This window comes from Schistocerca cancellata, chromosome 7 (genome assembly GCF_023864275.1).
Source record: "Schistocerca cancellata isolate TAMUIC-IGC-003103 chromosome 7, iqSchCanc2.1, whole genome shotgun sequence".
NCBI classification, from domain to species: domain Eukaryota; kingdom Metazoa; phylum Arthropoda; class Insecta; order Orthoptera; family Acrididae; genus Schistocerca; species Schistocerca cancellata.
In genome coordinates, this window is record NC_064632.1 from 359678137 (window position 1) to 359694571 (window position 16435).

At 37.9% G+C, this 16435-nt stretch overlaps 1 protein-coding gene across 1 annotated transcript in view; it reads left to right on the top strand.

Annotated features, from left to right (window-relative positions):
• The window catches only part of LOC126092548 (guanine nucleotide-binding protein G(s) subunit alpha), a 409638-nt gene that overhangs the window by 329445 nt on the left and 63758 nt on the right, over window positions 1–16435 (top strand). The window contains exons 8-9 of the mRNA XM_049908206.1: window positions 9551–9624; window positions 10380–10559. Of these exons, the coding sequence (XP_049764163.1) occupies window positions 9551–9624; window positions 10380–10559 (254 nt within the window). The remainder of the gene's footprint in view (window positions 1–9550; window positions 9625–10379; window positions 10560–16435) is intronic.

Consider the following 16435-nt stretch of genomic DNA (forward strand, 5'->3'; position numbering starts at 1 on the left):
CAATTAAAGGGAACAGCCATGGGTACCAGGATGGCCACTTCGTACGCCAACCTTTCCATGGGTCGCTTAGAGGAAGCCTTCTTGGTTACCCGGGCCTGTCAACCCAAAGTTTGGTACAGATTGATTGATGACATCTTCATGATCTGGACTCACAGTGAAGAAGAACTCCAGAATTTCCTCTCTGACCTCAACTCCTTTGGTTCCATCAGATTCACCTGGTCCTACTCCAAATCCCATGCCACTTTCCTTGACGTTGACCTCCACCTGTCCAATGGCCAGCTTCACACGTCCGTCCACATCAGTCCCACCAACAAGCAACAGTACCTCCATTATGACAGCTGCCACCCATTCCACATCAAACGGTCCCTTCCCTACAGCCTAGGTCTTCATGGCAAACGAATCTGCTCCAGTCCGGAATCCCTGAACCATTACACCAACAACCTGACAACAGCTTTCGCATCCCGCAACTACCCTCCTGACCTGGTACAAAAGCAAATAACCAGAGCCACTTCCTCATCCTCTCAAACCCAGAACCTCCCACAGAAGAACCACAAAAGTGCCCCACTTGTGACAGGATACTTTCCGGGACTGGATCAGACTCTGAATGTGGCTCTCCAGCAGGGATAAGACTTCCTCAAATCCTGCCCTGAAATGAGATCCATCCTTCATGAAATCCTCCCCACTCCACCAAGAGTGTCTTTCCGCTGTCCACCTAACCTTCGTAACCTCTTGGTTCATCCCTATGAAATCCCCAGACCACCTTCCCTACCCTCTGGCTCCTACCCTTGTAACCGCCCCCGGTGTAAAACCTGTCCCATGCACCCTCCCACCACCACCTACTCCAGTCCTGTAACCCGGAAGGTGTACACGATCAAAGGCAGAGCCACGTGTGAAAGCACCCACGTGATCTACCAACTGACCTGCCTACACTGTGACGCATTCTATGTGGTAATGACCAGCAACAAACTGTCCATTCGCATGAATGGACACAGGCAGACAGTGTTTGTTCGTAATGAGGATCACCCTGTGGCTAAACATGCCTTGGTGCACGGCCAGCACATCTTGGCACAGTGTTACACCGTCCGGGCTATCTGGATACTTCCCACTAACACCAACCTGTCAGAACTCCGGAGATGGGAACTTGCTCTTCAATATATCCTCTCTTCCCATTATCCACCAGGCCTCAATCTCCGCTAATTTCAAGTTGCCGCCACTCATACCTCACTTGTCACTCAACAACATCTTTGCCTCTGCACTTCCGCCTCGACTGACATCTCTGCCCAAACTCTTTGCCTCTCTATATGTCTGCTTGTGTCTGTATATGTGTGGATGGATATATGTGTGTGTGCGCGCGAGTGTATACCCGTCCTTTTTTCCCCCTAAGGTAAGTCTTTCCGCTCCCGGGATTGGAATGACTCCTTACCCTCTCCCTTAAAACCCAAATCCTTTCGTCTTTCCCTCTCCTTCCCTCTTTCCTGACGAGGCAACTGTTGGTTGCGAAAGCTAGAATTTTGTGTGTATGTTTGTGTGTCTATTGACGTGCCAGCGCTTTCGTTTGGTAAGTCAAATCATCTTTGTTTTTTATATATATATCATCCAAGTAATGTTGGATCGTGTCTTACTCTGCCCTTCACATAAATTTCTTTCTTCCTCTTACATCAGATTTTAGTTTCCTTAGTTATCTGAGGTTAACTTGGTTTTTTAATGGATCATCTGGATACTTTTTAGGGAAGGAACTTTCAAATATTGATGCAGATTAACTATAGAATAAATTGGATTTGACATTAGCATCTCTTTATACATAAACCTCATTCCATACTGCCCCTTTTAGCTTATTCTTAAGACATTGTATCGTGTTGTAAGCCTCGCTCCTGTATATGAACCTTCCTCATTGTTGTAAGGTGCAATATTGCTTATTTCCATCAATTGTGTATCACGATCAGATAGTCCATTAACAATTGGGTACGCATTAATTGTTTCAGCCTGAGCTCTGTCTACAAAATGTTTTCAGTCAATGTCCTGCTATTTTGCTGCACGAATTGGAAAGCTGACTGATTGAAAACCCAAATAATAATTCTAGTTCATTTTTCCTGTCCGTGATGAATGGCAGCTACCTCTAAATGTAGAAAAGTGCAAGTCAGTGTGGATGGGTAGGAGAAACAAACCTATAACATTCGAATACAGGATTAGTAGTGTCCTGCTTCACAGTCATGTGATTTAAATATCTGGGCGTAACATTGCAAATCACTGTGAAAGTGAACGAGCATATGAAGATTGTGGTTGTGGTTGTTGTTGTTGTTGTTGTTGTTGTGGTCATCAGTCCTGAGACTGGTTTGATGCAGCTCTCCATTGTGGTAGGGAAGGAAAATGGTCAACTTTGGTTTATTGGAAGGAGACCATCTGTAGGATACTTGTGCGGCCTTTTCTTGAGTATTTATTGAGTGTTCCTTGAGTGCTAGGGATGTGTACCAAGTCAGATTAAATGATGAAATAGAAGCAGTTTAGATGTGGGCTACTAGAATTGTTACCTGTAAATTTGAACAACATGGAAGTGTATGGAGATGTTTTGTAAACTCAAACGGGAATCCCTGGAGATAAGGCGACATTCTTTTTATGGAACTCTATTGAGAAAATTTAGAGAAACAGAATTTGAAGCAGACTGCAGAACGATTCTACTGCTGCCATCATACATTTCGTGTAAGGGTCACGAAGATAAGATATGAGAAATTAGGGCTTATATGAAAGCATACACACAGTTGCTTTCCCCTCACTCTTTTTAATGGGAGAACAGGAATGGACATGACTAATAGTGGTGCAGGGTACCTTCCACCATACATCGCATTGTGGCTTGTGGAGTATGTATGTTGATGTAGACATAAGACATGGTGAAAGTGGTGCCATTTTAATGCCCCACACCTTAGGTTTACAATGTGTCAAATGCCGTGCCCTTCTTTTGAAATGTTCCACGAAGAAATTAGTAATGACCAGACTAGTGGACTAGCCATGGTACCACCTTGGTGACGTCCTGTGGGAAAACGAAATCAGTATTTCAAGAGTGTCATTGAGTAGCACGATATTAAACAAAGAAACAATGTCAAAGCTGGCCAGGACATCATTTGGTTCAAATTTTAGTTGGTAGACACTATGAATTTTGCAGATTCCTCCTATTTACACCTGCAAACAGAAAATACACCTTGATTAATCAATTTGTATTCTGTGTGATCTTCTGTAAGATCTGCGGTTACTGTTCCTAGTGTCGTTGGGTCTAGTGGGTCACGTATCTTGTGATCATAATCTTTGGTGTGGTCTTCCTTACAGCGGTCGCTTTTCCGTTGTCGGCAGGCAGAACAAAGGACCTCTTGTTGGCCTTCGAAATCTTGATATATCATAACAGAATATCAGCATGTTATGCCCCTAGAATCCTATAATCAGTGTTTAACATGCTGTGTCTTTTAGTTACATATTATTCATATGTACACTTAGTTCTTAGCTATGACGTTCTTTTTTGGGGAACAAATGTACAAAATATGAACACAATTTTCAAACTCCAGAAATGAGCCATAAGAATAATAACCAAAAATACTAGTTGAGCTCATTGTAAAGATCTGTTCAGAACACTGGGGATTTTAACTGCTCCACGTGAGTACATTTACCAGTCAGTTGTAAACATCAAAAATAACATTGGTAATTACTGCACAAACAGCTCTGTCCATGACCATGCAACAAGAATAGATTCAACTTACATTTACCAAGAAAAAATAAACATAAAACTCAAAACAGCATTTTCTACCAAAGAAACTGTACAACAAATTATCAAAAGAGATTGAAGAAATTGCAAAAATACACTTACTTAAGAAGACAGCTAAAAAGTATCTGTTATGCAATACATTTTATACATTGAAGGATTACTTAGCTAAAACTGAGTAGGGATTTGATAAAAAATGTTATACAAATTGATGATAACAATAATAATAATATATAATTAATAATTATATAATTAATATAATAATAATAATAATAATAATAATAATAAACCCCGTGGAGGCCCGGGAAAAGAATAGGCCTCCGGTATGTTCTGCCAGTTGTAAAAGGCGACGAAAAGAACAAACCACTAATAGGGCTAACCCCCCTTTTAGTGTGATTACTTGGTTCAGGAGAGAACTAAAGAAGCCTCGGACAAGCGCCGTCATGGTCGGGGACGACGCTTGAGGTCGGGGACGACGCTTGAACCCTGTGCCCGCCCACAATGGTAACGACACTGCTAGCCAACTGGAAAATGATTTAAATCCAAAATGAGGTGTTTTGCAGGATATGCTTCCTGCAACCACCCTAGAAGGAAAACAAAGACAGAGGATGATATGGTCAGATGAAGTTTATCGACACCTCATGTTCTGTTATTACCAAGCAACAAACCTAGGAACCAACACAACTGGATACAATCACAAGCATACACAACATTTATTACCAGATACCCGGAATTAAAATTTTTAACAGAACGACTAGCTGATCAGATCTGTGTAATAATAAAAAATAACAGGATACCCCAGTCAGAATTAGAAAACATCAAACAACAAGTACAACAAATACTGGAACAAAATAATGTGCAATTAGAAGAAGAAGAAAATACAGTAATGGACTCAAACATCCCAGAGAAAACAAACAAAGAACAAAACGTGTCAGTTAAACAATCGGAGGAAAACGAAATCTTAAGACAGCCACCAGAACAAGCACAAATAGAACACGAAGTGACACACATGTTAGATATAGAAGAAAAATTTCAGCTGACATATATAGAATACAAAGACACAGATACAGACATTAGACCATTCTTGCATAGACCACCAAATAACCCACAAGTCGAAACAACAATAACAACTATCAACACAATCATACACAACAAAATAAATGAAAATACAACTGTGGAAGAGTTACAACTACTGGTTTATGTAGGAGCACTCACTACACTAAATATACACACTAGGCAGAGATCAGAACCAACCAACACACGGAAGAAACCCACAAAACCAGCATGGCGACACAGGCTACAGATCAGAATAGAAAAACTGAGAAAAGACATCGGACAGCTAACACAATTTATAAGAAATGAAATATCAGACAAAAAACGAGAAAGGTTAGGTAAAATCTCACAACAAGAAGCAATAGAACAATTAGATGAAAAGAAGCAGAAATTACAAGCATTGGCCAAACGACTTAGAAGATACAAAAAAAGTGAAAATAGAAGGAAACAAAACCAAACATTCAACACAAACCAAAAGAGATTTTACTAGATAATAGGTAACACACACATTAAAATAGACAATCCACCAAACATAACAGACATGGAACACTTCTGGAGCAACATATGCTCAAACCCGGTACAGCATAACAGGCATGCACAGTGGATACAAGCAGGAACAGACACATACAAGATGAAACTTCTGGGCACATACAAGATGATACCACAAATGCCTGAAGTGATAATTTTGCAACATGAAGTCACCCGAGCAATTAATTCTACGCACAATTGGAAAGCCCCTGGAAATGATAAAATAGCAAATTTCTGGCTAAAGAAGTTCGCCTCAACACATTCACATCTAACTAAATTATTTAACAATATGGTTATAATAGAAGGAAACATTCCACGTAGGAAAAATATACCTAAAAACAAAGATGATGTGACTTACCAAATGAAAGTGCTGGCAGGTCGACAGACACACAAACATACACACAAAATTCAAGCTTTCGCAACAAACTGTTGCCTCATCAGGAAAGAGGGAAGGAGAGGCAAAGACGAAAGGATGTGGGTTTTAAGGGAGAGGGTAAGGAGTCATTCCAGTCCCGGGAGTGGAGAGACTTACCTTAGGGGGAAAAAAGGACGGATATACACTCGCGCACACACACACACACACACACATATCCATCCACACATATACAGACACAAGCAGACATATTTAAAGACCAAATATGTCTGCTTGTGTCTGTATATGTGTGGATGGATTTGTGTGTGTGTGTGTGTGTGTGTGTGTGTGTGTGTACGTACCCGTCCTTTTTTCCCCCCTAAGGTAAGTCTTTCCGCTCCCGGGACTGGAATGACTCCTTACCCTCTCCCTTAAAACCCACATCCTTTCGTCTTTCCCTCTCCTACTCTCTTTCCTGATGAGGCAACAGTTTGTTGCGAAAGCTTGAATTTTGTGTGTATGTTTGTGTTCGTTTGTGTGTCTGTCGACCTGCCAGCACTTTCATTTGGTAAGTCACATCATCTTTGTTTTTAGGTAAATTATTTAGTAGTTACATTGCAGACCCATACACGTTCCCTGATACACGTACACATGGAATAACCTATCTGAAACCTAAAGATCAAGCAGACACAACAAACCCAGCTAAATATCGCCCCCTAACATGCCTACCAACAATATACAAAATATTAACTTCAGTCATTACACAGAAATTAATGACACATACAACACAGAACAAAATTATAAATGAAGAACAAAAAGGCTGCTGCAAAGGAGAACGAGGATGTAAAGAGCAACTGATAATAGATACAGAGGTGACATATCAAGCTAAAACTAAACAAAGGTCACTACACTACGCATACATTGATTACCAAAAAGCTTTTGATAGTGTACCCCACTCATGGTTACTACAGATATTGGAAATATACAAAGTAGATCCTAAATTGATAACAGTTCCTAAAGATAGTAATGAAAAACTGGAAAACCACACTTAATATCCAAACAAATTCAAATAATATCACATCACAGCCAATACAGATTAAGCGTGGAATATACCAAGGAGACTCATTAAGTCCTTTCTGGTTCTGCCTTGCTCTGAACCCACTATCCAACATGCTAAATAATACAAATTATGGATACAATATTACTGGAACATACCAACACAAAATCACACATTTGCTATACATGGATGATCTAAAACTACTGGCAGTAACCAATCAACAACTCAACCAATTACTAAAGATAACAGAAGTATTCAGCAATGATATAAATGTGGCTTTTGGAACAGACAAATGTAAGAAAAACAGCATAGTCAAGGGAAAACACACTAAACAAGAAGATTACATATTGAATAACTACAGTGACTCCATAGAAGCGATGGAAAAAACAGATGCCTATAATATCTAGGATACAGACAAAAAATAGGAATAGATAATACAAATATTAAAGAAGAACTAAAAGAAAAATATAGACAAAGACTAATAAAAATACTGAAAACAGAATTGACAGCAAGAAACAAGACAAAAGCTATAAATACATATGCTATACCAATATTGACCTACTCATTTGGAGTAGTGAAATGGAGTAACACAGACCTAGAAGCACTCAATACACTTACACGTTCACAATGCCACAAATATAGAATACATCACACACATTCAGGAATAGAAAGATTCACATTAAGCAGAAAGGAAGGAGGAAGGGGATTTATCGACATAAAAAACCTGTGTTATGGACAGGTAGACAATTTAAGAAAATTCTTTATAGAACGAGCAGAAACTAGCAAAATACACAAAGCAATCACTCATATAAATACATCGGCTACACCACTGCAATTTCATAACCACTTCTACAACCCTTTAGATCACATAACATCAACAGATATGAAGAAAGTAAATTGGAAAAAGAAAACACTACATGGCAAGCACCCATATCATCTAACACAGCCACACATCGATCAAGACGCATCCATCACATGGCTAAGAAAAGGCAATATATACAGTGAGATGGAAGGTTTCCTGATTGCAATACAGGATCAAACAATAAACACCAGATATTACAGCAAGCATATTATTAAAGATCCCAATACCATAACAGATAAATGCAGACTTTGCAAACAACAAATAGAAACAGTAGATCACATCACAAGTGGATGTACAATACTAGCAAATACAGAATACCCCAGAAGACATGACAATGTAGCAAAAATAATACATCAACAACTTGCCATAAAACATAAACTAATAAAACAACACGTTCCCACATACAAGTATGCACCACAAAATGTACTGGAGAATGATGAATACAAATTATACTGGAACAGAACCATTATAACAGATAAAACAACACCACATAACAAACCTGACATCATAATCGCCAATAAACAGAAGAAATTACAGTGCCTACATAGGGATTAAGCATGGAGCAAAGTATAACACACGATCAGTTCGACTGACAACTGGGCACACAAAGGCAGAGCACAGTGTGAGGTGAAAGCTTGGTCTGCGGGCGTTGGAATTGGTTTCAGAACTGCTGGGCCAGACCTATTGCCACTGGGAAGTAAACATGTGAGCCATTGGCTCTGCCCATGCTACACTTAGCTCATACCCTCTGTGGCAGCTTTGTATACTATTCCACTATAATAACATGCCAGCTCTCGATGTCCAATGTTGAGGGTTTTAGAATAGTTCACTTACCTCCTTTTTGAAGGATACCGTTCCTCTGGGTCTGTGGCCATTCACTTAGATCGACAACTGTGCATGATGTTTGGAATTAACTCGCCTTTCTACTTTCCACAGCTTTTAGTGCAGTGTTAAGAGTTCATTCAGCATGTCCCTGTGGATGATGCTGTCAATCTCATTCCAGTCTTCTTGATGAGTGCTACCACTGGTTTGATATAAAATGTCCAAAAGTTAAAAGTTGCTCATCAATTCGTGCCAACTTGCTCTGTGTTTCACGATTTCACCCATGAAGAAAAGCTCATTGCAGTAAGTCATAGATACAATGCACTCAGATGGTGGTGAACAGGTGTCCACATTTCAGGAACTTACGTGTGGTCCCTTTGTCCCGACACTGTGATCTTGAACCCTCCTCCCTGTAGAGGCATTTAGGATTACACAAAATGATTCTGATGGTTTTCATAAATTACTTGCATATCACAAACCATTTGAGTAGCTTCTTTACAAGAGAGAGGACAGCTTGGGGGTCGACAGGGAACTAGTCCTTTGTTTTTTGTGAGAATGCGGAAAGCACTTTCAAATTTTTGCTTTGACTCCTGTCTCATTCTTCACTATTCCTTGTGCATAAAACTACTCACATGTTTTAAAGCAGATAATTTTTCTTCAGATTCCTTTGTATGTGTGTGGGAGGGGATACTGATTACATAGGCATGAAAGTTACCATTTCTTGAAGGAAAAAAAAAGTGTCTTAATAAATTAAGTGTACATTATGACCAGAAGAGAGGTGTTTATCTAGTTTGTCACATCAGTTCTCTTGACCAGTATATTGTGTACACAAAGATATAAGCATAGTTTAATCATAACAGAGCTGTCCGATTACTTGAAATATCCATGCAAAGAAAATTTTTTTGCTGAAAGTAGAATTTAGAGAGAGAGGTGGAAAAAAACTTTTTACCATTCTATTCCTGCTTAAAACTCCTATGAAAATTGAATAGATGCAAAACTAATTGCATAACAACACTAATGAAAATGAAGCTTCATCTTTGAGTGAATATGATAAAAGTGTTGCACTATGTTTAACTGCACAATCTTTGTTTTTACCATTATTTTAAATAGTTTTTTTTCTCTTTCTTCTAGGACATTCTCAGATGTCGTGTCTTAACTTCTGGTATCTTTGAAACAAGATTTCAAGTGGATAAAGTCAATTTCCAGTAAGTTAATCACACTGTTCAGTATTAAGTGTATTTAGGAGGAAAAAATTATTAAATTATTTTTTCGTGTTTTAAAATCAAACTTGTTCATGAACATAATTAAAGTTGTTTTGTAATAGTTCATTTGATGCATTGGAAATTAAATCTAACCTAACCTAACCTAACCTAACCTAACCTAGAATGATTCACAAACAAGAAAAGAATTTTCAAAGTACTGTTTGTAGATATCAGGTAGTTCTCTGTACTGCTGAGAATTTGTATCCAGAAGTTAAATTTTAATGACTCGTCATTAATATTTATTAATGTTAATAAAGTGAATTTGATGAAAACTTTCCAGCAATTTTTTGTTACTTTTAAGGAACTACATAATTTAAACAGAACATAAGGTCAATAAGATTGTATTTGCTGCGTAGACTCTGCTTGCTTGTTGCGTTTTTGGAAATCATCTTAGGAGTACAGTTGCCAGAATTCCTGAATCTGTTATTTGCATTGCAGTGAATGTAATAAACACATGGTGTTTGTCCTTCGACAAAGCATGTGTACTGGTTGGAGTTACTTTTGTGGTAAATTAATTGTATCCTGTAGATACAGGAACAATTGTAAGCATTATTATAATCGCGAAATCTCAAATTAGCGTTGTGTTTCATTGAGGCTGAAAGTTAACAGTATTTCAGTTCTATTTTTATTTATTTTTTTTTATTTTTTTACATTTATTTAAGCAATGTGTATCGATGACAAACATTTTATTATTACAGTATGTTCGATGTTGGAGGACAGAGAGACGAAAGGCGGAAGTGGATACAGTGTTTCAATGATGTTACCGCAATCATATTTGTTACTGCATGCAGCAGTTACAACATGGTACTGCGTGAAGATCCTACCCAGAACAGGTTGCGCGAGAGCCTTGACCTGTTTAAAAGCATTTGGAACAACAGGTGAGAGTTTTGGCTGAATGTCTACCTGTTACGATTATTTTCTTACCAGTGGAGCATTAGATTGTCATTATACAGGGTTATCCTAAATGATGTACCCATTTTCAAAATTTTGTATTTATTCAAGTACAAATCGAAAATGAACAAGCTTTATACCAATAAAAAAAAAGAAAGAAAAAAAAAGAAGTTTCAAAACTTCTTTAAAATGTTTGATATCAATTAAATACATTTTATAATTTGAAATGGATTAGATTTTAATAATTATTTAATAATTGGGAATTTGACCAATGTTATAAATGTTCAGTGTGGCCACCATTGGCTGCATGGCAAAAATCAGCGCAGTAGACAAACTTGTCCCACACATGCGAAAGCGTATCTGCTGTTACTGAGTGCACAGCAGCAGTGATCCAGTTCCGCAGATCGTTCAGAGTGGTTGTTAGAGGCAGAACGTAAACAGCTGCCTTCACATAACCCTATAAGTAGTAGTCACAGGATGTGAGATCAGAAGATCTTGGTCCCAGAAGTGTGACACCAGGTCATCAGGTCCCCTGCGACCAGTCCAGCTCTGAGAAAGGGAGTAATTAAAAAAACCTCGTACATGACAGTGCCAATAGGGCGGAGTTCCATCTTGTTAGAAAATGAAGTCGTGGAAACCTTTCATAACTTCAGGGAACAGCCACTGTTCCAACACGTCCAGGTATGTGATTCCCGTTACAGTTCCTTCCCCCAAAGAAAAATGGTCCATAAATCTTATAACGGGATATGGCACAGAACACGTTGATCTTTGGTGAGTCTTCTTTGTGTTGCAATGGTGAATGTGGTTTTTTCAAACCCCATATGCAAACATTGTGTCTGTTGACTTTTCCACTAAGCTGGAACGTTGCTTCATCGCTAAAAATTGCACACTGTAGAAGTGTGTCATCCTCCATCTTTGCTAGTACATAACCACAAAATGTGAGACGCTTCTCTTTGTCATTGAGATTGAGAGCCTGCACAAGTTGTAATTGGTAGGGCTTGTACAGTAAACGCCATCTCAGAACTTTCCATACAGTTGCTTGAGGTATTCAAAGTTCTCGACTGGCTCTATTGATAGACTTACTGCGGCTGCGCACAAAACTTTCTTGAATCCATCGGGCATCATCCTCTGACATATGTGGTCGACCTCTGCTGTTTCCTTTGCAGACACTCCCAGTCAGTTTAAATTGCTTAAACCAATGTCTAATGCTTTTGTGAGTAGGTGGTAGAATACCGAATTTGTTACGAAATGCGCACTGCACTGCAATTTGCGATTCACTTTTTGCGAGCTCAAGAATGCAGAAAACCTTGTGCTCCACAGTCGCCATCTCACTCGTAACTTAACGTGAAACAGTATGATGGCCCTATTGCTGCGCGAACTCTACCTGATGCTTTTGAAACCATCACCGCCCGCCCGCTGCTGCCGCTGCCTGCCAAAAACTTGGAAACTTCCTCTTTTCATTGGTATGAAGCTTGTTCATTTTGGATTTGTACTTGGATGCATAGAAATTTTTGAAAATAGGTCCATCATTTAGAATAACCCTGTATTTATTATATTATATTATACTTTGCAGACATTTGAAGCAGTTGTTAATGTTCAGTATATGAAGTATTTCACAAGAAGTTTGATTTATATTAGGTTTCTGTTAAATATGTGTAATTTTCAAACACTTTGGAGACTGGCCACTGAGAAGAATGTCATGCCTAGAAAACAAGCTGTTCACACCTTTATTTCAAGCGTAACTTACACATATGTAATGGATACGTCTTTATTCATAAAGAGTAATACATTGAATAAGACCAAGCTTCAAGATTTATTTTATATTTAGTACAGTTTTACATAGAATAAAAGTTTTAAAATACTAGTGACAGAAAGTATAATTATCCTTTTAAAAAATTAAAAAAGGAGCATATGGGGTGAGATATTGAGCAATTTTGCCCTCTTGAGTTTCCAAAATTTCTTACTCACTCAACAAATGTGAGACATAGTTTTTATGTTATAGCATTATGCATCATTGCTTATACCTGTCCATTTATAAGGTGGTTTTATCTTTATGTGATACACTGTAGTTTTAATTACTTGTCTTTACCTTAACTAGCTATGTAAGCGAAGCACAAAATATGGTTTACATTCTCCATGGTAATTACTTATTTGCAGAATAGTCCACTTTCTCTCCACTAAAGATCATAGAGTTGGACAAGTTGCCTATGCAGATGGGGCAGTTCATATTTTTTGTGAGTGGGTAGTTGTCCAAAAAAGGGTTCCAAATTCCTTGTAAATAGAATGAAAAAAATCGTAAAAGGAAACTATTTATGGATAAAACTACAATAAAATTCAAACTATTCTTAAATTATTTTTTATTTAATCAATTTCTATTGGATGGGAAAAAAATCACTTGCACAATGCAAAAGCTGTGCTACTCTTTGCATACTGCAAAATAAATATGTTTAACCAATCATCTTAATCTAGTATGTCAGTAACATCATGGTAAACGTGCAAAATAGTGATATGATTGAGCCAGTCTTGCAATTTTACTGATCATAAATAAATTTTGAATCAGTTGTAAAAAGAAAAACTTTGTTCACCGGAATGGGATAATCCATGAATCGCAATCCTCACAACATCCCTCTCGTCTGTGGTCTGCTTATTTTCTCTCTTTAGAAGTAGCAAAAGCATGTCTCTATTGCTTAATAATCTCTCACCATGAAAATAATTTTTGTAAAATTTTAAAATTTCGTCGAGACCTGCAGGCTGTAAAATTTTCCAACGATTTAAAAAAAAATCTTGCAGCATCATTGTCAAATAGACTCTTGAGTGATACAATCAGTTGATCAAAAGCTTCAAAATTCGATTTTCTGAAAAATTCGTTAGGTGTTTTCAATTTAATATTTTTCATTATTACTGTGATCAAGATGTTTTGGAGTTTTGTGCTGAAGCAGAAGTGGAGCTTCATCAAGGCCATAGAGGTCAGCAACTGCTTGAATACTTCAACCCCAAAATTTCCTCAGACTTGAAATCACAAGAGACACTTAACATATCAGGAATAGCTTCTATTTTTCCATATTATTTGATAGATTAGACTTCTGTGATTCTGTGTATAAACTTTTTACTCACAGGGGGACATTCTGGTCTGAGAAACTCAGTTTGGGATGAGACTTCACAGGTTGGTAGTATACCTCAAGAGTGTCGACTCATAAAAGTCGTTAAGCGCAATACCCAGAAAATTTCAAGAAAAAGGTCTCTAAAGTTTTAAGCATAACTTATATGCGCCTCATATACGGTCAGAAGTAGCATTGCAACAAACAGATGAAATAGCTCAGTCAGTAGCATGCTGGAATGTTGTACGGCCAATGTGGGTTCAATTCCACCTGCAGGCTTGATTTTATTGTTTTCTTAATTTTTAAAAAAATTATAACAATGTTTAAGTAAAGTGTTATCAGTTAAGTCACAAGTAATTTTATTTTGTTTATGAATTGGATGTCGCAGGCTGCTTAAAATGTGAATGACATTCGTCAATACTTTCTTTTTAAAAAGCCGAGTAATTTCAAATGCATTTTTAATGAAGATAAATTAAAGCATTAATTACTGCCATTACAATATGATTATAAATACTCATTGTAAATTAGAGGAATATGCTTCTTCTTGGGAAAGCAGAGTATAGCTGTTGTCCTATTGTATATACAAACAGGCAGACCGTTAGGAAGTGTCAAGGCCCACATGGAACTAATCGAGCAGTGGGCCTTATCTGCTACAGTGCCAGTTCATTCCTGACTTTCCCAGAGATTGGAGCATTCTGTGTTGCAAAATATTACCAGAATTTTTACAATATTGTGAATTAAAAATGTCTGTCAATGAAGACATAGTGAAAGTATCAGAAGTTGCAGATTCATTATACAGAGAAGTGTCAAAGGTGATGTTAAAAGATGTGCAAGCTGGAAATAATTTGATTGCATTGGAATCTTCAATGACAGTTTCTCATGAAACACTGTTTATGGGTGAAGAAATTTTACATACTGTGGACATGTTGGCTAAAAAGATACCTGTGACTGATGATGAACTTCCTCACGAAAATGTAGGTTAGCCTTTCAATAAGTACGAAGACCACAGCTCATAGGGCCATTATGAACCAGATGAAAATAAGGCAAGGGAAGCAGCCTGTCTTTCTTTTGATTACAAAATTAAAGTTCTTAACAACACACTCACACTATGTGGAAACTACAAACATTACAAAAACAAAAAGGATGCAGCCAGTTAAGAAAGAAGGAATATTGATCCTAATGGGACGAAGAAATAAAAAAAAAAAAAAAAGAAGGAATCAATTTGATAAGTATGAAGCAGTCAGTTCCTGGACATGTTGTTCAAATGTGTGTGAAATCTTATGGGACTTAACTGCTAAAGTCGTCAGTCCCTAAGCTTACACACTACTTAACCTAAATTATCCTAAGGACAAACACACACACACACCCACGCCCGAGGGAGGACTCAAACCTCCACCAGAACCAGCCACACAGCCCACGACTGCAGCGCCTTAGACCTCTCGGCTAATCCCGCGCGGCTCCTGGACGTGTGATCATTTTGTTGAAACCAGAGAAAATTATCAGCAAATGACTACACAGAGTTTGCAACAGTGTGCTTTAGCAGCAGCATAACAGTTTACAGATTTTAAATTTAAAGCTTCTGACAGTTGGTTTCTTAGATTCAAAAATAAGTGCATAATTTGTCAGCGAAAAGTGACAAGATTTGTTTCAAGAACAGAAACAGCGACTGTGGAAGAAACCTTGGCTGCTGCAGACACTTTTCAAACCCAGAGGTTAAAATTGATAGTGAATTTCAACAAAGATTTTGTTATCAACACTGACCAACACTGACCATATTTTTACTATTCTCTGACAAAATGCTTCAATTTCGGTCGATTTTTCTTTCCAGGGTGTCAGTATCGGTTGGTGTATGGTAGGACTCTGGCTACCAAAGGAAGCAAAACTATATTCGTTAAAAGACATGACATGAATAAAGTGACTCATACATATATCGCTCAGTATTCTCTCTCTCTGTCTGGAAACATCCTAGCTCAAGTGTGTGTTTGTATGCAAGTGGCAGCTGATAACTTCGGTCCCAGAGTTCAAAAAACAGTAAAAGAAAATGAACAAAATTACAAAACCATAATAAGGTCCTCCAAATCTGCAAGCTAATGACAGGTCTGTATTCTGACATTCTCAACCAGTGTTTGAAGTGGCGTCAAGAACGGATTCTTGTAATTACTAACTCTTGCGGTGGACAAGCAAAGCCTGAATTATATAACAAAATCATTCAGTATGACGAGACATCACTGACATGTACAGTTAAAGTGATTCCTCCAAAATGTACTCCTATTGTTCAACCAAGTGACGTTATTAATATAGACAAGACAAAAGATTATGCTTATCCATTACGGATATTTTAGAACCGTGACTGTATATTAATGTAAATAAATTATACACAACTGCAACCAGTCACTTTTTCATTAATAATGCTTTATTACATTAACCGATTTTCGAACCCTTTCAGGTTCATCTTCAGATGATTTCGGGAGAATCCGGGAAGTTACATCATTACTGGTAGTAGCATAATGCTGGGTGCTGGTTTGTGACAGTATAGGCGGCTTTTTTCGTATCTGTCTGCCTCCATTTTGATGTCCAGAACACTTTCACACGAACTATATTAGTTCACACTTTAACAGTGACACTTTACCAGCATCCAGCATGCGCTTTACAACTGTTGCTTATAACAAAGATCTTGACAGAGAGATATGGCATAAGCCTACTTTGTACAGAGATGTAATTTGTTCTTCTTTACATGTGTTAAAGTCGATATAAGGACAAGTTTT